This window comes from Danio rerio, chromosome 11, assembly GCF_052040795.2.
Source record: "Danio rerio strain M-AB ecotype USA chromosome 11, GRCz13ab, whole genome shotgun sequence".
Classification (NCBI taxonomy): Eukaryota; Metazoa; Chordata; class Actinopteri; order Cypriniformes; family Danionidae; genus Danio; species Danio rerio.
In genome coordinates, this window is record NC_141031.1 from 11158257 (window position 1) to 11182631 (window position 24375).

Genomic DNA, 24375 nt, shown 5'->3' on the forward strand with positions numbered 1-24375 from the left:
CAATTAAAACATACAATACATTTAACTAAAATTCCAATAATAAGCAAATCAATAAGAAAAAAACAGATCAATGTTTAGATCAACTATGGTAACATTTATCAAGTTGATGAATTGAAACAATAAATAAAAAATAAATATGACAAAATATGGTACTTATGAAACATTTAAAGTTTGATACATGTCTTTATCTTCAGTATTATATCTATTAAAAAGAGCTAAATGCTAATTTTTAAAATATACTTCATATAACTATCCTTTTGATTTAGATCGAGTTGTATTGAGTAAAGTATTTAATTACTTTTAAGGCAAAGTAATTAGAAAAGCATTTTAACTACCATTTGAAGACATGTTATTAATAATTGATTACTTATTTTGAAGCAACCTACTATCATCTATAATAAATAATTATTTTTACAGTGCAGACAACAATCACTATAATAGGTGAAATCGCTATAGTGCTCTGTAAACGGAAAAATATAAATAGTGTTTCCGCCAAATTAAATAAAAAAAAAAAATAGGCATAATTGTGCATTTTTATATAACACAGTTTGGACTTTTGAGATGTACAAATTTCTATAATTATCATATGCACACTGTAAAACCCTAAAAGTTAACTCAAACTGTTTGATGATCTTGATTGCGGCAAACCATTTAGGTTTTGAAAACAATGTTTTTTGTACTGTAAACTCATATAATGAGTAAGATACACGTTATATGTGTTGATATCATATCAAAAACATTTAGAGTATTCATTAATGAAACATTTTAAGTCTAGTTATTAAATCGGTACGAGTTCAGTCAAGTGAACAAATTAAGTCCAAACAACGATATAGCTTCTCAAATGGTTTGCTACTGCTACTACACTGTAAAACCCAACAGTCAACTGTGTAGTCAACTCAAAATTGACTGAAAGTTAATTCTACTCATTTGAAGAGAGTTTTGAACTCAGTGTTGGAGGTAATGAGTTAAAGAAATACCTCATTTCTTCATTAATGGAGTAAGCTCAGTACTCAAACAGATTTTTGTGGCAATCAGTTTCCTCAAGCGTTTTAAGTTTTCTTAACTTACTGGGTTTTACAGTACTCAGTTGGTATGAGTTCTCTTCATTTGGGTGCAACTGCGCTCAAATTGCTTTGTTTACTCAAATGGATTAAGTTCACAGTACTCATCTGGATTAGTTTTTAAACTTAAATGGTTCGTTGCAATCGATTTCCACAAATGGTTTGAGTTACCTTAACTTTTTGGAATTTAAAGTGTAGCATTAGAGTCAAAAATACTTAAAAAAATATATACTAACTAATTTCATCAAGTGATTTTTACTATTAGGTTTCTCAGTGGGCAAGAAACAAGAAATGATTAAAATTCTACAATGGGGTATATGCCGAAGCATGCTAATAGGACTTTTAATTCGCCAGTAACCTGGGTTAAGCGCTTCCAGCGAATTGAATGCCAATGCAAAATCCGGTGCGTTTAAGGTCTGTTTTCTTTAAAAATCAGCTATCTCCACTAGCTGAGTGATATCCGATTTAAAGTGGGTCTCAGATTGTACAAGAAGCACTGCATTAAATTACATTTCCCCCGCCATACCTTTATAATATGAGCATTTATTTTACCCCAGTATAATCAATGGAGCTTCTGCGTCAGCCTGCCGATTCTGATGGGCGCGTGCGAGTAAACAGCTTTTTGTCTCATTTTACGCTTGAGCAACAAAATAAATGCTACAGTTTTTTAACTGAATGTATTTTAATGACATTACAACATCAATGCTGTATAAGGAACCATATAAAATGGAAAAAAAGTTCACAATAACAGGTCACCAGAAGTGTATCAGCATGGGAACAGCACTAGCTCGGCATGCCAAAGCATGCTAATAGGACTTTTAATTTGCCAGTAACCTGGGATAATCGTTTCCTGTGATCTGTATGCCAATGCAAAAATCGGCGCATTTAAGGTCCGTTTTCTTTAAAAATCAGCGATCTCCACTGGCTGAGTGATATCCAATATAAAGTGAATCTCAGATTGTACAAGAAGCACTGCATTAAATTACTTTTTCCCCGTCATGTCTTTATAATACAAGCATTTTATTTACCCCAGTATATTCAATGGAGCTTCCGCGCTAGCCTGCTGAATCTGATGGGCGTAAATATTTTTGGAATTTAGATTTGTTATCAAAATATTTTTGGAATTTAAAAATTATGATTTACGTTTTACTCTTTTAAAAATATATTAAATTAAAATCAAAATAAAGTAAACTGCCGAAACGTGTATGCGTTTTTTATACATTAAATTAATGAATACATAAACAGAAAATGAGAGCGGATCATTTTATTTTTCTAATAAAAAATGAAAAATTCACTGATTTTTTTTAAAGCAAACGGATTTTTGTCTCGTTTTATGCTTGAGTAACTAAATAAATGCCAAAGTCTGTTTAACTGACTGTATTTTAATGACATTACAACATCGATGCTGTAAAAGGAACTGTATAAATGCAAAACAATTCACAATAACAGGTCACCGGAAGTTTATCAGTATGGGAAACACTAGCTCGGCATATACCCCATTGAAATTCGGAAGTCTAATTGAAAAAGATTGGGAAATTTGAAATGGAAGAATAAAATTGTGAGAACTTGCTTTTGCAAGTCAGAGGTGAAATTGAGATTTTAATTTAGTATGCACAATAATAAACTCAGAATTGTCACATTTAAACTCTTTAGAAAAGGTTGAATTTGAACTTGAAATTTGAAGAGAAAAAAAATTGACTGCCTTATTTTACCTTGAGTATTTTTTATAATTATAACCTTAATAATCATTCTAGTTTCCCTTTAAAATGAGTTATTGTTTCAACTGTTATCTATAGGAAAGGAAATCTAAAGGGGTTTGAATACAGTTATAAAAAAAAAATAATCATGAAATCATGTGAAACGCTTTAGACAGGAACAACCATGTTTACCCAGCACACGAATAAATATTTCACAGTGGCGCTCACTTAAGCGTGGTCCTGAAGTGCTGTCATCTTAAATAAGGTGTTTCTGTGTTGTTCTCTGAAAATCTCCCTTAGAGCCCAGAAGTTCAAGGGGAAATGCAAGGACAATAGATTTACATTAAAACAATAGTGCCATAATTTAGACTGCATACAGTAAAGACAAAATTAATTAATAAATTGTACAATAGTTATCTATATATGCAACCCAGGATTCAGAACACATGAAAAAAAGCATTCAGGAAAAACATACAAATGACAATTTACAAATTCGGTCACATTTTACAATAAGGTTGATTAGTTAATGTTAATTAATCCATTTACTAAAATAAACAAACAATGAACAATACATTTACTACTGTATTTGTTCATGTTAGTTAACGTTAGTTAATGAAAATACAGTAGCTCATTATTAGTTCATGTTAACTCATGGTGCATTAACTAATGTTAACAAGCATGGACTTGGATGTTAATAATGTATTAGTAAATGTTCAATTATGATTAATAAATGCTGTACATGTGTTGTTCATGATCAGTTCATGTCAGTAAACGCATTAACTAATGAACCTTATTGTAAAGTGTTACCACAAATTCACATGCATCGGCCATTCATTCACAAGAAATTCTTACCAAGTGTGATGAGATTGTGTCGTGCAGCCATGACGGAGAGACAATGGTGTGACTGGAATTTTGTGTTTATTTCTTAAAAAGACAAAACGGTTGTAGAATATGAACATGTATGCACAAACAGAGATGGATGGGGGAAATCAATGGAACACAACAGTGTCCAACATTGCTGCGAGGCACTGCACAATATTGGATGTCATAAGAACATCCACATGCTCTTCCAAATGCCGTTTGGGATCCTGCAAAGAGAAAGAGAACAACCGAAAAGTGGTCCTTTAAGACTTGCATCTCTAAGATTACAAAAAAATGAATAAATAAAAATAACAAAATGAAACAATTTGTCAGGTCACGTGTGGTTTTTACAATTAATATAGAGAATAATATAGTGCAAATAAAATAATATAGAGAAAGAAATGTGATTGATACCTGTTTTCCAACGTTCTTAATTGCAAGCTGCTCAGGAGTCATCTTGTCTTCTTCCTCTACAGCCTAAAAACACAAACACACACACACAAAAAAACGTAGAATGTAAAATAAAAATTATTTCACACAAAAACAGCTTTGAGAAATGTTGTACCGGTAGCCATTGTCTTCTATTAAAATAGGTTTCCCATGCTAAGGTTGCCAATGGTTATCAGTTTCCAGCATTCTACAAAATATCCTCTTTTCAAAAAATCCACTTGGATCCACTTGAGGGCGAGTAAATAGCGAGTACATTTTTATTTTTTGGGTGAACTATCCCTTTTAGATGCATTTTTGTCAATCTGATGATCACAAGTTGATGACAATAAATACAAGGAAATTACCATATTGCTGATTAAGCTTAATAAACTGATAAGTGTAATATTATGTAAATACATTATTCTGATTTCTTTTATGGTTTAAAAGTTCAAAATCTGATCGAAAAAGTTTTTTTTTTTGCCCAATACCCTGGGTCCGGTTTTTCAAAAGTAATCCACTAGGATTTTGGATATCGAATTGGTTCAAATCAAGAAAATGGGTCTTTAAAAAAACAAAAAAACAAAAACAAAACAAAAACGGATGACATAATTGGATCACGTAATCTAATCTTTGTTTTGATTGGGATCAAACCTTTAGTTTGGGGTTTTCAGACCTTTTTTGTAGGATTTGGATCACATTGAACCAAAAAAATCTGGATTAAACTATAATTATGCCCACCATGATAAGGGATCAACCCCCAACTCCCAAACTTGACTCTCAGTTTATAATCATTGTTCTGGATAAAAACCAACATGTTTGACTTTTCTGACAGAAGTCAGGACTTCTCTTGGTTTATTGTGCTCCCTGCAGTTGAAAATACCCTCTTTGAGTTGAAAAATGCAGTTAAATTAGATAATTTGTCTGATTTTTAATTAACTTAATTAATAATTAATTTTGTGGGAGTTAACTGTGTTTTAATATAGTTTTGGAGCATCTTGCAATGTAAAAAATGAGCATTTTTTTTATAACTTCTTAACAAGTATAGTTTATTAATCGGCTATTCATTGGTGATAAACATATGGTGTAAAAGCATTTTTAATTTTTAAGATTTATTTAGGCTACTGCAGAAAAAAAAAAGTGTTTTCATTGTAAGCGAATGTGTGTGTTTATTTAACTATTAATATTATACTAATTTAGGTGATTGACTGCTGGCAGAATGATGTGGATGATGCAACGTTACCGTTAGCTAGGCAGTCAAAACTTTATCACTTTTCATTGCAGTTAATGCACTTTTTAAAGACACATTCACTTAACCAGATTTCTTGCGTTTACGCTAATATAAGAAAACAACTTGTTGCATTTGTTGCAAAGGACATTTTCGTTGTCCACTCAGGAAATACAACCCATTTGGTTCACTTCGCAAGGTTACAAGCTGTGTGTGCGTGCGAGTCTGTGTCACAAGCTATGTGTGTGCTCTTAGCGCGAGCCTTTATATATTCTTTTATATTCGACGCGGTCACCGGAAACATAAGCATTTCTCATGTGAGGATGAGATTGCCAACTGTGCAGACGAATATTAAATATTAGAAAAGGTTGGTCAGTTTAATTAAGCGACTGTAAGTAATGTTTATTCTGCAATAATTCTCCAGTACTAATAGCAAAACCGTTAACGTCAGAGCTTATCGATACTTCGCTCTTTTATAATGTAGCACCGGCAACGATAAAGTACCGTGTTTCAGTACCCATCCTTAGGTAATAACATTTACAATATTGATTATACAAATATTAGTTCAGCTTGTTAATTGTATTTTTCAGTTATTTTTAGTGGGTTATTGTGCTTGAATGGTGAAGATACACACAGAATTATTTCATAATGTAAATAACATGCATTAATATAGTTAATATCTTAAGTGACAGCAAGCAGTTGGGGTAGAAATTATATTTTGGATAATTAATGCTAAACAAACATTAATTAATTAATTACAAAGAATTATTAACGGAAACACTTTTGTTATATATTTATTTTAAAATTAAAAGTAAATTCTAAAAGTAAATATTTGTATAAACTGATTAATTTCTCAGAAACCCAATATGTAATTCCAAATAGTGAGTTTTAAGATCTGTTAAACCACTAGTTAATACTAGATGGAAATGGGTGGTCCTCTTCACCTTATTGTAGTTCTTGGCCAGTTCGAGCATCTCCTTGACGATGGTCTCGTTGAGTTTGCAGTGTTCACTGTAATCCTGCAGAGTCAGACCCTCCATCCAGCTCTTCTTGTGGAGGTTCAGTAACATCTGAACACAAATGAACACAACCCCTATAAACGTTCTAATTACAACAATGAATGAATTAAAAGCATTTTAACAATATCTACAAGTTCAAACCTTCTGTTCCAATTCATTCTTCCTGTAGTTGATGGTAATGGAGTAATAATGTCTGTTGAGTCCATGAATCAAAGCCTGAACAAGAGAAACAACCCTTAGTAACATTCAATATTCAAAAAGAGAAAATATGGCAGACATCTGGCTGAACTATCCTGCTCATTTAATTTTATAAAATTGATTACACTTATTTTTTCACACAATTGAAATGTATTTAGATGTAAAGTAACCTGAATTGATGGTTTGTTGAGATGTCCCAAGTTAGAAGTGGTTTGACGTGGTTCATGACCCAGCACCATCATATTGGCATTTATTAGCCTGAAGGCATCGATAACAACCTGGAGGAAAAATGAAAACAAGCACTAAACTCCAGCAGTTTGGGCGTTATGGTGGAATATAACATGGATGGTACAAGCCCAATAAAACATACCATAATCTAATTCAAAGGTAAGAAAGATAGAGAAAGACACTTTTACAGAAAGAGAACGAACAATAGGCGTCCATTCAGATCATATAGGCAAAGGCAGCACACCTGAGCTCACACACAGGTCAAAACTTGCCATTAGATGTACACACACAAACCTGTATGCATGCATGCATATAACATGGTGTCCTAACTACAAGCAAAATGACACTGCGACATGGGATAAAAGCTTATCCATGTTAAAAGGAGTTTTTGTCCTAATCACACACAAACATGTTAAAGTTTCTATTTTAGATTTCTATTTTCATTTTTGTTTCTGTGATGTCATAAATGAACAACAGCATAAACTATTTTGACTGAACACTTTAGGCACGGATTATGGCTTAATCCAGTGTTAAATGTAACCAGTATGAGTAGGAACACTGTTTCATGTGACATTTATTACCATACTGAAAACAGAAGCAGATCTTAAATAAAATAACTACCAAATATATTTTAAAGGTGCCATAAAGTGCACTGATTTAATATGTTTTTGTTATTTGATTATAGGTATGTGGCTTAGGTACGTTCAAGAATTCACCAGAAATGGTTTTATATGCTTAATTATAACCAAGGCCATTACCTCTAAAATAAAAAACTGTATTGACTGTATTTGGAATGATCATGAATATTATTGAGCTCTGATCTGATGCTTAGTAGCTTGTCAGTGCCTGTTCAACAAACAAAGACACACACACACTGATGTAAATGTGCTCATGCAAAACAATAGGGTATATGTCGAAGCATGGTAATAGGAATTTGTCAGTAACCTGGATTAAGCACTTCCGATCAACTGTATGCCAATGCAAAAATCGGCGCATATAAGGTCTGTTTTCTTTAAAAATCAGCGATCTCCACAAGCTGATTATCCGATATAAAGTGAATCTCAGATTGTACAAGAAGCACTGCATTAAATTACTTTTTCCATGTCATGTCTTTATAATACGAGTATTTATTTTACCCCAGTATATTCAATGCAGCTTCCGCGCTAACCTGCCGAATCTGACGGGCGTGTGCGAGTAAAAGCAATTTTGTCTCGTTTTACGCTTGAACAACTGAATGAACGCCAAAGTTTATTTAACTGATTGTATTTTATACATTAAAACATCGAAGCTGTAAAAGAAACCATATAAAATAGAAAAAAATCACAATAACAGGTCACCGGAAGTTAATTAGTATGCAAAAAACACTAGCTCGCCATATACCCTATTATACTTGATTTGTCAAATTTTAACATATCGTGTGGATGGCTTGTTAACTCTTTTCAACTGAAGTGGTGGAGAGGTTTATTTTAGGAGTATGTGCGACATATTTCTGCCACCAGACTAACCTAGTTTGCCCCAGAGTTGTGTTGTGGATAAAATACAGGCTAAATTACATTATTTTGTACTTGACAAAGAAGATTTTGAAAATTGTATTTTGAAATATTAACATATGGTACGGAAAGTATTCAGACCTACTTAAATTTTTCACTCTGTTATATTGCAGCTATTTGCTAAAATAATTGGTTCATTTTTTCCTCAATATGTACACACAGCACCCCATATTGACAGAAAATCATAGAATTGTTGACATTGTTGTAGATTTATTAAAAAAAAAAACTGAAATATAACATAGTTGATTATGACTATGACATTGGCTATGGCAAATGGCTGCAATATAACAAAGATTGAAAATGTTAAGGGGATCTGAATACTTTCTGTACACATTGTATGTAAAATCAGGCAGGAAATAATATCTTCAGATGAATTTTATAAGGTTTATTGGGATTCTTTTGTTCAAGAGAAAAACCACAATAAGAGCAAAGAGATATGACACGATGCATGAACGTGCATTAAAAACTTTTACTCAGGTTTACATGTGTTTCTTGCCTCATTACAAATATTCTTACAATATGCATAATAAATAAAAGATACATTTGAACAGACTGGCCGTTTCGCAAAACTGATCCATACCTCTCCTGTTTTCAAAATAAGAGTCCAATATACATAGTATGATTAATAGAAGCGTATGAGGCTTCTGCTGGTATCAGATTTCCTTGTTGTGATTAATTGTGAGAGCTTTTATCATGGTATACGTTTTTGACCTGATATTGACTTAAGCTTAAGAACTTATGAACCCCAGGAAGAATAGCGGCTAATGGGGATCCCGATAAATGAATAAATAAATAAATAAATAAATAAAGCTAATAAATATGTTGACAAAAATAGGACTGCTTTTACAATAAGCCAAAAATATGTATCTAATAAATCTAAGAAAACAGAAAATTTTACATTATATTACACTATAAACGTATAATAACAGAATATAATTTCATGGGATTTATGGGAATTCTAATGGAGATTTTGACTTGAATAAAAGAATGACAAGCAGAAGAGAGCTCAGATTGTGTAGAAGAGCACTGATCACACCTTTGAAAACACACGCACAGAGACACACATACACAGTAACGCCTCCTGAACCCCGGAGACTCGTTAGTTCCTGACTGAATGAATGGGTGTAAAATCCTGCAGTGTCCCGCATCTGTGCTGAGGGGAGCATTCCCTGTGCCGGGATGTTCCCTGTGATTGTGTGATGCTTGGAGGGTGAATCATAAATCGAGCACAAGACAAAGACTGAAAGATTGTGTAGTGCTGACACCACAAGGAACTCAAAATACTCTTTAAACCACTCGTGCCATGCTTACAGAGACAGGATGATACTCTGGAGGTGCAGGACATTAATATTTAAAAACAGAAAACAAACAAGGGGCAATGCAATGAAGCCTTCAGGTCAGATACTTCAAGTCAAGTTGAAGTTCAGGTAAATGTTTCATTGCCCGTCTCCAACCCCCACTCAAATAAAGTAAGCTTAAATATATTTCATTATTAATTTGTCAGCATGACTTCTTATGCAAATAATAGCGCTGCAATTTAAGCATCATAAAGTTTGCACAATACTATGTAAATGTTTGAGTTAATAAGAGATTCTGAAAGTAATGTTTATTAACACTACATTTATTTGAACAAATACAGTAAAAATACTTATTTTCTTTTTGACTTAGTCTCTTTATTCATCAGGGGTCGCCACAGCAGAAGGAACCATCAACTATTACAGAATGTGTTTAAGCAGCGGACGCCCTTCCAGCTGCAACCCAGTAGTAGGAAACATCCATACACACTCATTCGCATGCACGCACGCACTCATACACTCTGGCCAATTTTGTTTACCCAATACACTGGTCAATTTTGCAGGTTGTTTACCCAACCCGCACGAACACAGGGAGAACATCAGAATGGCCAATTGATTCAGCTGGGACTCAAACTAGTGACCTTCTTGCTGTGAGGCGAAAGTGCTAACCACTGAGTCACTGTGTCGCAAGCAGAAAAAACACCTATATTTTAAAATAGTGACATTAGTTCAATTAAATGTTTATAATGATCATAATAATAACAATAATAATAAAGTGTTGAAGATTTTTTTTGAGCAATCTAAGTCATAGCAACTTAATAAATCATTCAAATATGTTGATCTTTTGCTCCAAAAAAAAATTTATTATTATCAATGTCTAAAATAGTTACATTGTTAAATATTCTTTGAGTAAAAACAATGACACATTTAAATATGATTTTGTTAATTATTAAATCCATTTATTTTAAGGAACAGTGTTAAAAATCACAGGTTTTATTTGATTTGAAAAACAGACCAGTAAATACATTGCCGTATATTAAGCAATATAATTATTTTATCCAGGCCTATACTGCAGCTCTAGACAAGAAGTTTGGCCGGAGGAGAAATGGTTGTGCCCAACTGAGCCTGGTTTCTCTCAAGGTTTTTTTTTCCTCCTTCACTTTTGTCAATTGGTGAACTTCAACTCTGAAAACTGGACTGACGTAGTTTCAATTTACTAGAACTTCTATGCTAAGCTACCAAGACACGATCTACATTGTAAAAGCACAACAGAAATAAAGATGAATTCAAAAATCTTCTGCAACATAAAAATAAAATAGAATTAAATTTAAAAATAAAATTCTTACCTCAAATGTTTGAACAGTAATTTTTTTTACATCCATATAACAATATAACTGCCATACTGACAATGTGTGTGGGGATTTTATTGTTGGTGCTGTTACTTCTGCAGGCCTAGGTTTGTCAAGGATAAAAACAGATTCATTCAGGAACTAAAGACTGTAATATTGCTCTAAGGCGCAAAATGCTCTGCTCCAGCTGTTTAGAACTATTATAGTATGGAAAAAGAAAATCCTGTTTTAAATGGAACTCACTCAGTTTGAGATTACTCACAAAAACAGGACTACTTTGTGATATGACCTAACGATTTAATATATCAAGCAAACAAAATAAATAAAGGGATATTTTGTATTCATACCCTGACTTAGAAGGTCAACCTAACTGCATTCTAACAGGATTTATCAAGCAGTAAGTGCTTTTAAAGGAAGATATATTTTAGTTTTTTTGCCATTTAATTAGCGTACTCGAAAATAAGCTTGCACCTAATTACAGTAACAGTTATTATAGTACAGTAGATAATAAATATTGCACACACTAATAGAACCGGATATCATAATGGCTTTACATACAGACTATAACAAATATTAATTATACCATTGCAGAATATAATTTGACATCTCTCTTTTTCCTAATGCCTACTTTCTATAATACTATTTCTTCTTCCTATAATACCAACAGCACAGGACTGACGGAAGAGATAAGAGTCCTCACACTCTCTCACGTGGATCAGAGGGTGCTAATAGAGCTCACAGCTTCAGGACGAAAAAGAAAGAAAAAAAAAATTTCACAGAAATCCAGACACTCTCACACTCCGACAGGAAGTGTGAGTGCATGTTCACATATAGAAGAATCTCTGAAGAATGACTGTGTGAAATGATACCATCTCAAAGTGTGTTTAAAGGCACAGGTGAATCGAATATGAAAGCGTTTTTAAATAATGAGCAATTCCTTTAATAGTGCTGGCATGTTCATGGACTGTTACATGTCTAAGGCCTTATAACTGTATTAAAACATAATAACAGTAGCTATGTAACATGGAGTGTCATGGAATTTGCTAAATTTTTAATTAATAAATCAACGGTTGTATTGTTCACCTACTGTAATCATGATCGAGACGACTGCCTGTGAATTTTAAACTAAAAAAGATTGTTTAAATGTAAGATCTGCATGTTCTGCTCGTCTTTGTGAGTGAATGATGCAGTTTTGTTTTCTAAATGCATTGAGGTGCTCATGATGTTGGATTACTGGACGTGATCTGAGAGTCACTTCACTGTTTTTTATACAGTGACATTACTTATAGTCATATCATGCACACATGGAAACTCACAGTGTCTGTAGGACAACATGTTTAATTTAATTTCAGTTTTTGGATTCATTTCAGAAATGCATTTTATAGGGTCCCTAAAATGTAGTTTTTTGTTTAATTCTTCATAAACTATTGTTAAACTTAGAGGTGTGAACCTATACTGGTCTCACGGTTCGGTTACAATTATCATGCCTTCGATTCGGTTCAATTCGATATTTTGGTGCATCACTGTGCATTGACGATGCTTTCCATAAACAGTGTTATATTTTAGAGGATAGGCTATAACAAGCTGTCTGTATAAACACACAGAGACACAGCACCACACTGTCTCTCATTCAAACACAAACATAGACCGCACCAAAAAAACAAACACACACACACACGCGCACACACACACACGCACACACACTTAAGCCCTTGCAACAGGGAGAGCTCGCGAAGAGCGGAGCAGAAAAACGAAAAAAAAAAAAAACAGAAAAAAAGAAGCACTTTTCCGACGGTCCCTTACTGAGAGCTCCTCTCAGCACGAGCTATCCCGGCTAAACACATATTGCGAGGGCTTAAACGGAGCAGTGCTCGTAGTGTGGAGCGAAAAAAAGAAAGACAGCTATGAAACATAAGCAGCTTTGTCTTTTTGTAGGAAACACACTTTAGATCTTTTTAGGATAGGAGGTTTTTGGCCGTCTGTAACTGAATGTGTGTCAAGAATATCGAAAACAAAACCAACTGAACCACGCTCCTTTCTGGCACACTCCTGGATATACAGCGCCCTTAGCATTTGCCTATGGTGCCTATGCCACGGACCGGCCCCGAGTTGGCTGAGTGTTGTAAATACTCGCGCCTACCTCCCTCGCGACAGAGCGCATAGGAGATAAATGACGTCAGTACATAATAACCGGTTATGATTATTACTGAACCGATACCGAATTGTCCGCGTCTGCATCGTGGTGCACCAAAGAAACAATTAATTTTGACACCCCTAGTTAAACTGTATAGAAGCCCATTCCCAGCACTGAATTTTAAAAAAGGTTATTGCGACTTTTTCTGATTTTATAACTTTGACTTTATTGTAACTATTTCTCAGAAATCTGACTTAAGTTGCAATTTCAAGTTTATATCTCACAATTCTGAGATTAAAAAGAAGTCACACATAACTTTTTTTTATTTTTACTTTTTATTTCTTCTAAGTGAATTGATTTTTTCTAAAGGTATTTAATTTTTTTTAATTAAGTCCTGAAAAAAAGAAAAGAAAAAAGAAAACCAAAAAATAAAAATGGAAAACAAAATCAGAACAAAACATAAAATTTAATAAAAAACTAAAACAGATTTCATGTCATTTTTACCTTTCCCTTGACGCTCTGGATGGGATCGACCACAACGGCAACAGCACGTTCTGACAGCGCCTCAAAACTCTGCTGTGTGTTAATGTCCACACCCGACAACCAGCAGCCGAAACCAGGGTGACTGTGGTACCAGCCCACCACCATCTCAGGCCTGCCAGAAAAAAAAAAAAATCACAAACCTTTATAATCTAATATAGCAGTTTATCCCGGAAGAGTAGTTTTCCACTGTTATTCCCTCACCGTCCCGTCTGCTTTAACATGTCCAACATCTTCGCTTGAAAAACGGGGTCCACGGCCTCAACGCTCACACCCTGTAAACAAATCACACATTCAGAACCACTGGTGAACCCCCACCTAGTATAAAGATGCATTATTGTCAATCCCATCACAAGTGGTGAATACTACATTTAATACTACATTAACTGCTGGTGCTTTAATAATGTATTCAGGGCTGATAGTGGAAAAAATTCCTGAGCCTGAACTTTTTTTCCTTGCCCCTGAGGTGAGTAGGGGTGGGGGTACTATGTATGCAACGCACTTTTAACACATAACTTGTGGGCCCCAGGGCCCAAATATATTAACAGCCTATGTGTAACCCTGATCATCATTATTGTCAAGTGGCTCTTTTTAGACACATGCCAGTAATGTCAGTGACACATGCCAGTGTCAGTGATCTTGTGACATGTGCCAGTAGGTGTCAGTATAAGCACGTTATAAGCACCTTAATCTTATAAGTCTCTTTGCTTTAATATTTAAAAATCATTAGGCAAATGACACCTGTTATCTTACATGCATATATGTTATGAGTTTTCAACATGCATTTCATTATAACTTTTTAAAGGATATCATTTAAAATACCTTAAAATGAAAATAAGTTAAATAATAAAATAAATGATTGAATTAAAAACATAGAGAAGTCCATATTGTAGGGAACAAAGGAACTGCCAAGACGCAATAATATACAGTACAACAGATAAGTGTAACCCCTCCCATACATAAGCATGCCACAATAAATTTGACTGACATGTACTGTCAAATGACTATATTACGTACGGAAGTATGACTACGAATACATAAAATAAATGCGTTTAAATTAAAAGAGTAGCTCAGCAAATTAACTAACTTGCGACGTGATAAATTAGGTTAAAAGTCGCGTAATGATTAAATATGGTTTTGCTCGTGTTAATTAATGTCATAAGCTTCGCCGGGTGTCGATGTCACTGCAGTGACATGCAGCGCGACACTCTGAGTGACACAGGTCACTACACATGCCACGAGCGAGTGACACATGACAGTGGAAAACTGCACGCGCCACCGGAAGTGTCACTACACTCAGTGGCATGTGCCAGTGTCATCTGTACGTCAGATGTCGTGTCACTCCATGTTAAAACTGCTACTGTGAATCCGCGTTCAAGCGCACACAATAAGCTAAAACTCGCCCCAAGCACCGGCAAAAACAAATAACAATGAATGTGTCGAGGAAAGAGTAAGGACATATCTTAATTATTTATTAATAATCTTATTCTGAGTCGCAAAGAACCTGACTGGCAATCTCCTCTTGGACTCGCCTTTAGAGAGAAATTCATCTTTACGGATTACATGAAGGAATTTTTTTTTTTTCGATTTGTTTTATTTCGTTAAGTAATAATTTAAAGCTTTTTATAAATATATTTATTATGTCTGTGAGGCATATACATTTTGCTTCATTTTGTTAAGCGATCCTGTTCAAAAACCAGACGACAGAAAGCGCATAATTTTGGTTTTCTTTATTTTATAAAAACGCTGTAACGTTTTTTGATGTATTACTCGTACTTTGTGAGCAAAAATGACGGATAACTTTAAATTGCTCCCACTGAAAAAATGCAAGTGATTGCTCTGGCGCCGCGATGTCCTGCAAGCTTTTTATAAGCAAACTATGCGCCTAATAGCACACATTCTTTAACGTTTAAGCTACCATTGTTTTATACTTGAACTGTTTGATATCTTTTATTTTAGGCAAGTCGTGATGATCTGAGAAGGCAAACTGATCAAACAGACAATGATGGTCTTCCGCTGGGCGCTGTTCGTTAAAAAACAACTTATTTTTAACGAATAAAAATTGCTCCAAACGTTTTTCTAAATAAGCTGAATAAAAAACGAAACTAAATATAAACACTTTGCATTTAGGCTACATACAAAACTGAGCTATTTCATAGCTGAAACACTAAGTTGTTTAAGGAGAAGAGGGAAATATATTTTTGTCCCGTCTATTGCTTCACCGTTATTTCGAGAATAAACCCAGCGTAAATATGCAGATGTCATTCCCAAAACATATCAGCGTATATGTGCCGAAAACGAAAGTTTCATACAAATTCTGAATAGATTATAGCCTGGAAAGTGCAAAGCACGCTCCTCTTATTATCACTAAAAAGCGTCACTAATCTTAGTTCATAGAGATCTCACAAAGATCAGTTATAATTTTTAAAGCTCTCTAAATTACACAATTAATCTTTTATTTACATGGCGTCTACACTCAAAAGATGATTCACGAGCACACAAAATGGCACTTAATAAAAACCAATCCGGCGCTTTCAGCAGTGAGTGAATTCTGTGAATCAAGAGAAATGACAGATCAATATCCGTGAACCTGATTTTTTTTCCCCCGCAGCCACAGTACGCCGGAAATCCGGCGTGGTGCCGGAACGCTATCACCCCTGTGTATTAGAGAGATTCCTATAGTGAATGACATACTAAGCTTATAAATGTAGAAATAATAATAAATAATAATAAGAAATAATAATAAATAGGAGGAGTTAAGAGACTGCAATCAATCAAGTCAGACACTTTCAGTAATGTGTTGCACCAACTAAAGCAAAACTTTCTCTGCTGCATTTGGAGTCAGAAAAAAAAAAAAAACGCGCGTCTTCTTTTTTTCCAATATTGCTTGTGTATATATAAACTTTAATTTTAATTATTTAATATAGAATATTGTTTTCAAACATTTATCATATAAGTACATATTTATATAGCCTAATCTGAATTTATTTCGTTAATGCGTTATGTGCATTCCAATATTAGATATTCAATATAAAGTTTAGTTAATATATAAACGTGTAGTAAATAAATGAAAAAACAGAGTTACATGCATCAAATTGTTGGATTATAGTCATAAAAATCAAGTCATGTAGTCTGAACGGCACAGAGGTCTGTCAATGCTAAAAGTCACACTGTAAAAAAATGCTATGTTCCACGCAAATCCTTCATGTCGTTCCAACACAACTCATTAAGTCAACTTAATTGTTTTTACAAACTTAAGTGGATTGAATATAAAACAATTAAGTTGTCTCAAAAATACCTAAGAATTGTTTTAACAATATTCATTTTAAATAAGTAGTTTAAACAAGTAGCAAAAGGCTGATTGCAAGTTTTTTAAATGCATGCAGTGTAAACTAAGCTTAAATATATCCTAAGCAAGTGTACAGTGTGTCATTTGAAACACAAGAAAGATGTCAGTGTGAGAATTCGTTTTTTTTTCATTGTGGAAAAACAAGAGGACTTTTGCAATTGTAAATGATTTTCTGAATCTGGATTTTTCTTTTCTGATGTTGCAGATATACTTTCCTTGCTTTCTGCAGGTATGGTTTGAAAATAAAATTAGTTGTCTGCCTACCGTTTTTGTAATCAGCTTCTTCTTAAATAAAGATTTGAAAAATGTAGCTGGGAAAATCCTCACTCACCGTTCCTGACTGCGGCATGGCAAACACATCGATCACGCGTACTGTGTAATCATCCACAAACTCTCCCAGCATCAGACCCATGACTTCCATGGGCACACCAGCACGGCCATGTTTCAGCATCTACACAAACATACAGATGATTTTATAGAGAGGAAAAATTATTTTTTTTCTGAAGACAAGAATGCTTGTTCTCCTGCAAACTGACAATCAGACTGACATTGACCAATCACTGTGGGTAAAATTACATGGACATCAGTGATCTAATTATTTACCTTTTTCTGAATAAAGGAAATATTGACCAAAGTTCATGTGACCAAGACTTTAGACTTTAGTATTACTTACATTATGATATTGCGTTTAAAGTAAAAAGGAATATTGAGAAGAGGGTGTGATTTTATTTTTGCACTTCTCCTCTGATCTTTCACTTTCAGCAAACTAACGGTTGAGAGGTGTGGCTAAAAAATTTATGTTCTGGCCAAGCTGTCAAACTGACATCAGACAAGGACTTCCATTCCGGAGCAAATGGTGAAATTATCAAAACAAACATGTTTCTTCGGTCAGTGGATTAACTTGCATTAATTTATTTTTACCTTTTGTTTATTCAGCAAAACAAACAGTACATTTTGATTTCATGTGGACTTGATATGTTTACATGGCTTGCTTTTTAAATATTCCTTTTCTGGTTCTGTTACAGTAAATAGATCAATTAATCAGAGATCCCTATGCAACACTCTAGAATTTTGATATCCACACCCAGTTTGTCATCTTTATAGTATCACATACAGTTTTAAGCATTTTACTATTATCTATTAATTTTTAGAGCAGTTAATTATCTAACATGCAAATGAAAAACAGCTGAAATAAATACTTGCTTAAAGCCAGGTTATTTTATTTTGTTTATGGTCAATTTTAAGGAAAAAAGCTGTCAAAAGTTCTATATCATAGTATATGTGACAAGGTGTACACATCCACATTGCACTTTGATAATGCCACTAAAATGGGAACACTTGATTTGTGCTAACTAAAAGTACAACTTTATCTAGTTTAAGGTCATCAAAATCTTGGTTTAAATGAACAGTTCAGAGTCAGAGTATTGTCCTAGTTATGTTAGTTTTAAAATATGCTGTCCATGTAAATTTACTGACTGTTAACATAATTTGTTTCAAATAAGTCTAATAATTCACCTCTAATTACAACATCCAATGTCCAATTTACACTAGTAGTATTAGAAGTAATTTTATTTACTATTTTTTTAGTTTAGGTTAGCATCTTAGGCTATTTCATGGCAAAAACATGCAAGTATAATAAATACATTAAAACACAAACAAACAAGTTGTAATTAATATTTTATTACATTAAAATATAATAAAATAACTTTCCAGCAAACCTATAGTAAACTTAAAATTAAAGACCAACATGACAATACCAAGACACAAACCAAACCAGAGGAAATTAACCATTAGAGTTAAACCATCTTTCACACAACATGAGAACAGCCTGTGACCGAGAACATGTTAGTGAGAAAACCTGTGTGTATGCTGACCTTGAGCAGAGCGAGGGAGGAGATGTACACCTGTTCAGCCGTGTCCACAGCGGGAGCATCTGTGGGAGGACCCTGCGGAAAACACACACTTCAGTTCAGGCGAGTCAAATCTCCAGAGCAAAACACTGCTAATATTTGGCTGCAAGACGATTTGACCTTTAATTATTCATAATATGTGAATGACTGGTTTCTTTGATTCAGTTTTTACAAGGTCAAATAATGTTTTGATACAAGGAACAGAAATAGTAAGAGTAAGAGTTCTTTTTGAAAGAATTGTTAACACAAATGAATTGTTATTTTGTAATATACAGAAAAAATATCTATAATTTGCAGCTGATTTTAAGATTTAACTTTGGAAAAACTGAATGGTCAATATGAAATATTTGTATACTAGGCATTTGATGTTGATTTATTAACAGGCTATTAATTATTCAGCCTATTAGGACTGCACAATATATCATATAGTCACATCGCAGGATCTCAAGAGATTTCAAGTTAGTTTGGACACACGACCTTGAAAGGTTTTCTGCTTTAACACTTGGATTAGATTTGATAAATTGGGTTGATTAATTGATTAATAGCATAAATAAGTACACCCCATTGAAAATGTTATAATATTTTTACCCATTTCTTAGTGTATATAGGTAATACATTTTACTGCATTTTAACAAAACAGATTTATTAATTCAAAATATTCATTAAAATAATAGATTAATTCTTTAGAAATAAAAAGATAATGTTTAAATTCATACAAAATATTGCCAAAAAATTACAAACTACAAAACTGACAAAATAAGATTTTTTTTGTTTATGTTTTGTTTCTCTTGATTTTTGCTCTTTTTTAAATTTTGATTTAATTAGTTTAATAGTTTTTCTATCTCTATCAAATTTAGGCTACTTATTTCTGGACTGTTATCGCAAGTTATTTTGTTAGATTAGCTCCAGATTTTGGCTTCAATGCTGACTAATCTAATGTATATGCACAAATATAATATTGTAAAGCCTCCTATAGAAATTATGAATTTAAATGAAAGATTTGTGAGGGGTGTACTCAGATATGCGGAGCACTGTATATATATGTATAATGAAGGTACTTTTATTTGTGCCACTGTTGCACTCCACCAAAAACCATAGTGTGGTTTATTTAATTTTTCATCTTTGTTCTTTTGTTTTCATCTGTGCTTTAAATTTTATTATTTTGTGTATTTTTGTATCATTTTTGTATATTTTATGCAGACACACTACACAACAAAATCATCACAGTCAATGTAAAACTGTGAAAGTCATATTCATATCTCAATAAATAACAAAATATCGCTGTCAGTTTTTTTTCAATATAATGCAGCCCTACAACCTAATAATAAAGTTATTTAACACCAGCTAACACCATGAAAAAACAAATGTGTTCTAAATTCAGGACTTTTTTAATAGTACTATCTCAAGTACTATACACAAGTACTTTATAAACAAATACCATACAATTAACAATAGTATGATGTTATTTTTATTATAGAGAGAAACTGTTTTGGAAATTGTGTGTATATAAGACTGCTATTAAAAAATAATAATATGCATTCAATAAATGAAAATATTTTCAATTGTATGATAAGATAAAAAAAGAGATTAAATATTGCACTGTGACATTAAATTTGAGCTTTAATGTTCTTGTTTGAACATGCCTGACTAGATTTCCCTAATATACAATTAATAACATGGTAGTCTCTGTGTTCTGTAAATCATGGTAAAACACAATACGCTAACATTACTTTAAGTTCAGAAAATAAAAATGAAAATAACAAGACACACAAGTGCAAACAAAAATAATAATAATTGAAGTTGCAATATACATGTATGCATGTAAAGAAAAATAAATAATGTGTGAGTGTGCGTGTGTGCGATACCTATCAGCTTAGAAAATGTCTTTTAGAGATGCAGTGACACTTGTATAATTGTAGCACTATTATTTTGCAAAGGTTATTGTGTTAGCAAATAGCAATGACCTCAATTATCATCATATACACACACATACAAAACCATACGGACATGTGTGAACACTAAAAAGCCAATCAGAACTCAGCTCAATAAACACCAGCAAAAATCTAATCAACACTTCAGAATAATCAATACTGCATGCTACACTCTTCAGCTCGAATTTAATCTTAAAGCATGTGCAGCTGTAAAGACAGAAATAAAGAGTATGAAAGCAGAATAGAATCATGGGTGTTTTTCCTCCGCTCTTCTTTCCCTCTCTGTCTGCTGGAGTGGAGTGTGAATCAGAGGGAGGCAGCCTGTTACTGGAAGTGTTAATTGGCAGAGAGAGCTGAGAGACGTCTCTCTACCCATCATGCACAGGCTTCGCGAAAAAAAAAAAAAAATCACGAGGATGGTCTCACAAAACTTCTGTCTCCCCTACACACAAAAAGCATCCTATTATGTGCATCTGCTTACCACCTGACACATCTATTCTCACATAGAAAACCTCAAATATAGGGATCTTCACTGACGAAAAGTGTTTGCAGTACTACAGATGTTGTTAAGTACAAATCAGCAATGCATTTAAACATGATAAAAAAGAATAATCTTTTTAGTTAGTTTATCTAACTGACTATAAGAAAAGTAGCAAGTACGTCAACTTACAGTACACCAACCCTAACCCCAACCTAACATTTTACTTATAATCTAATGAGAATTAGTTGGCATGAAGATGCAATGTAACTTAAATTCCATAAACGGACCATCAAAATAAAGTGACCCAAAGGGGTTTGGGAATACACATTAAGAAATATGTATTACTTTGACTTCATGTGTTCAGTCATCAAATTAAAAAAGCTGTCCAATAAGGAATGGTGGTAGCTAAAAAATATTCTTTGTCTATGGAAAAAGGCATCAAAACCACTTTTTAAATCCTGGCTCTCTCAATTCTCTAGCACTTTACATTTGGCACAATGTTTTTGATAGCATTGCATGTTTCAAAGCCACCTGCGAACCCTTTTTTTGATTATCTGTCAAATGTCAAGGATAACGCTTTAAAAGTATGAGCCTGTCATTGTTTGCAAGATCACCATATTGCCTGTGCCCACTGGCCTAGAAATATACGTGTAACATTGAATAAAACTTGAGGATCTGATGTAAGAATAGTTTTCAAATCTTTTTTATCTGTATTTTGTTTGTTTTATTTGCCATTTCTTTTCTTTTCTTTTCTGTCTTTATAGTTGTTGTTGCTTTGTGTATTGCTCTGTGTTGCTTTAACCCTTTAACTGCCCAACCAAGAAAACAAAAATTGAATTGCTTTACTTAACTCCTAATGTCGCTAGCTAACACACTCTGTGCATTTTTTCCCAACACATCCCATCATTTTTCAAATATCAAGCCCTTACCGTAAACCGACATATTACCTATTTGGTAAAGTACCGGAATAATACATATACTATGAAAAATGGTCAGAAAATATTAAGTACAAGACCAATTAATTTAAAAACAATCAAAATAAAACATTTTTGAATACTAAATCACCTTTATTTTATATGGTATGCCATAAAATATTTCAGATTCTCATTTAACAGGGTGTCTGTTTTTTTTTTTAAACAATAAAACCAAAATCAAGTGTAGTAGTATTTTATGTTCAGCCTTTCAGATGCCACACATCCTTTCAAAGATATATATTTAAATATATATATATATATATATATATATATATATATTTATATATATATATATATATATATATATATTAGGGCTGCATAATATTACATATCAGCATTGAAACTACAATGTGGGGCAATATAGGGCTACACAATATTTGTAACACTGCGATATTTTGTTGATCTGCCATTCAATATTGCGATAGGAGTATAATTTCACCAGATGGCATAATAAGCTCTATTTGAAAAAAGTGCAACTGCATAAAGTCTAATAAACAATCTACATGAATAGAAAAATAAAATAAAGAAAAAGATTCTATTAAAATAAACTGTGGTTTCCGAGTTTAACAGTATTCAGGTAAAGCAAATGAAGATTCAATAAATTCAATAAAATTATTCTTTATTAAAGTTACAAAAAGTTCAATTGCTTATGCCCGAAAACAGTCATAGGGCAAAAAAAGGATAAATAATACAAACTCAGCATTGCATATCATGTGATGTGAGTGTGTGTGTGTGTGCGTGTGTGTGTGTATATATGTATATATATATATATATATATATATATATATATATATATATATATATGTGTGTGTATATATATATATATATATATATATATATATATATATATATATATATATATATATATATATATATATATATATATATATATATATATATATATATATGTGTGTATATATATATATATATATATATATATATATATATATATATATATATATATATATATATATGTATGTATATATATATATATATATATATATATATATATATATATATATATATATATATATATATATATATATATAAATAATTTACACACACATCTACTAATGACACTCTTTCATTTGAAACTGAAATTTTGCATAACAAAATGTCTTAAGTTTTCAGCAGATAACTATATGCACGTGTGTCTGTTTTCCTACAGACCAAACTTCAACCAGTCATGAAGAATTTTTGTTGCAATTTTTTGTTAATTTGGCCAGGATGTAATTAGGGGTTCATCCTTTTAAACTCAATCTATTATACATGTATATATTTTTATTGGAAAATGTTTTGAACGTTTCTTGAGTTTAAAAATAAAGCAATAGCAAAACCATCAGTGACTTTTGCACAAAGTTTGTGACAGCAGGTGTAACTTAGCACCCTGGTCTACTGACTGCTGTCATTCGCAGTAGACACATTTGAAAACACCACCTTTATAAAATAGAGCCAAATATGAAAACTTACCTGGCTGAGTCCCGGCATTCCCCCTCCAAGCCTCAAGAGCCGGTCCATTCCTTATATCTAGACATAAATAAAGAAAACAATGAATTTACTTTACAGGTTTGCTCATATTAAAAGACCTGTTCACTTTCATCATGAATGTAGCTGATTCATGAACATTCACACTAGGGCATTCAAAAGTACCTACATTCCCTTCTAAACCTTTTTAAAGTGTAACTAATTAAACAAATCCACAGTGTCAGACACAAACACAAATAGCTGTTTATTCTTGACAAACACACACAAAAAATGGATTTTAATGCTTTGTCAGAATGCTAACATGCTAAGCTATTTAGCATAGTGCTATTTACACACAGTTTAAGTCCATGAACACATAAACAACAGGCAAACGACAGCGTGTAGAATTACATTAGTCTTTAAAATAAGAGGAAATAACTTTGGTTGTATTAATGTTCACTATCATTTTCCATCTAACGTTAAATAAACTGCAAAAATGCTAATGATGCTACAGAGGCTAAACACATCTTTCAGCAACATTTATAGGCTTACCACACACACAGTGACAAAAACAGCACAATGTTCCGTAAGCAAATACTGAATGATAGTAAATTTTCATTATTTCTTTACCTGTTGTTCAATAAGAAAGAGAAAATGTGAGAGTGGCAGCTGAGTTTCAG

General features: G+C 32.9%; 1 protein-coding gene across 1 annotated transcript; it reads right to left on the minus strand.

The window, feature by feature from the left end:
• Positions 1 to 3657: 3657 nt before the first annotated feature.
• Positions 3658 to 24375, minus strand: psmd14 (proteasome 26S subunit, non-ATPase 14). The gene is given in 11 exon segments (NM_001083573.1): positions 3658 to 3846; positions 4034 to 4096; positions 6218 to 6343; positions 6434 to 6508; positions 6661 to 6768; positions 13551 to 13701; positions 13791 to 13861; positions 17267 to 17386; positions 18810 to 18881; positions 23702 to 23758; positions 24326 to 24375. Coding segments are annotated over 10 exon segments (933 nt in total). The 5' UTR covers positions 23750 to 23758; positions 24326 to 24375; the 3' UTR covers positions 3658 to 3747.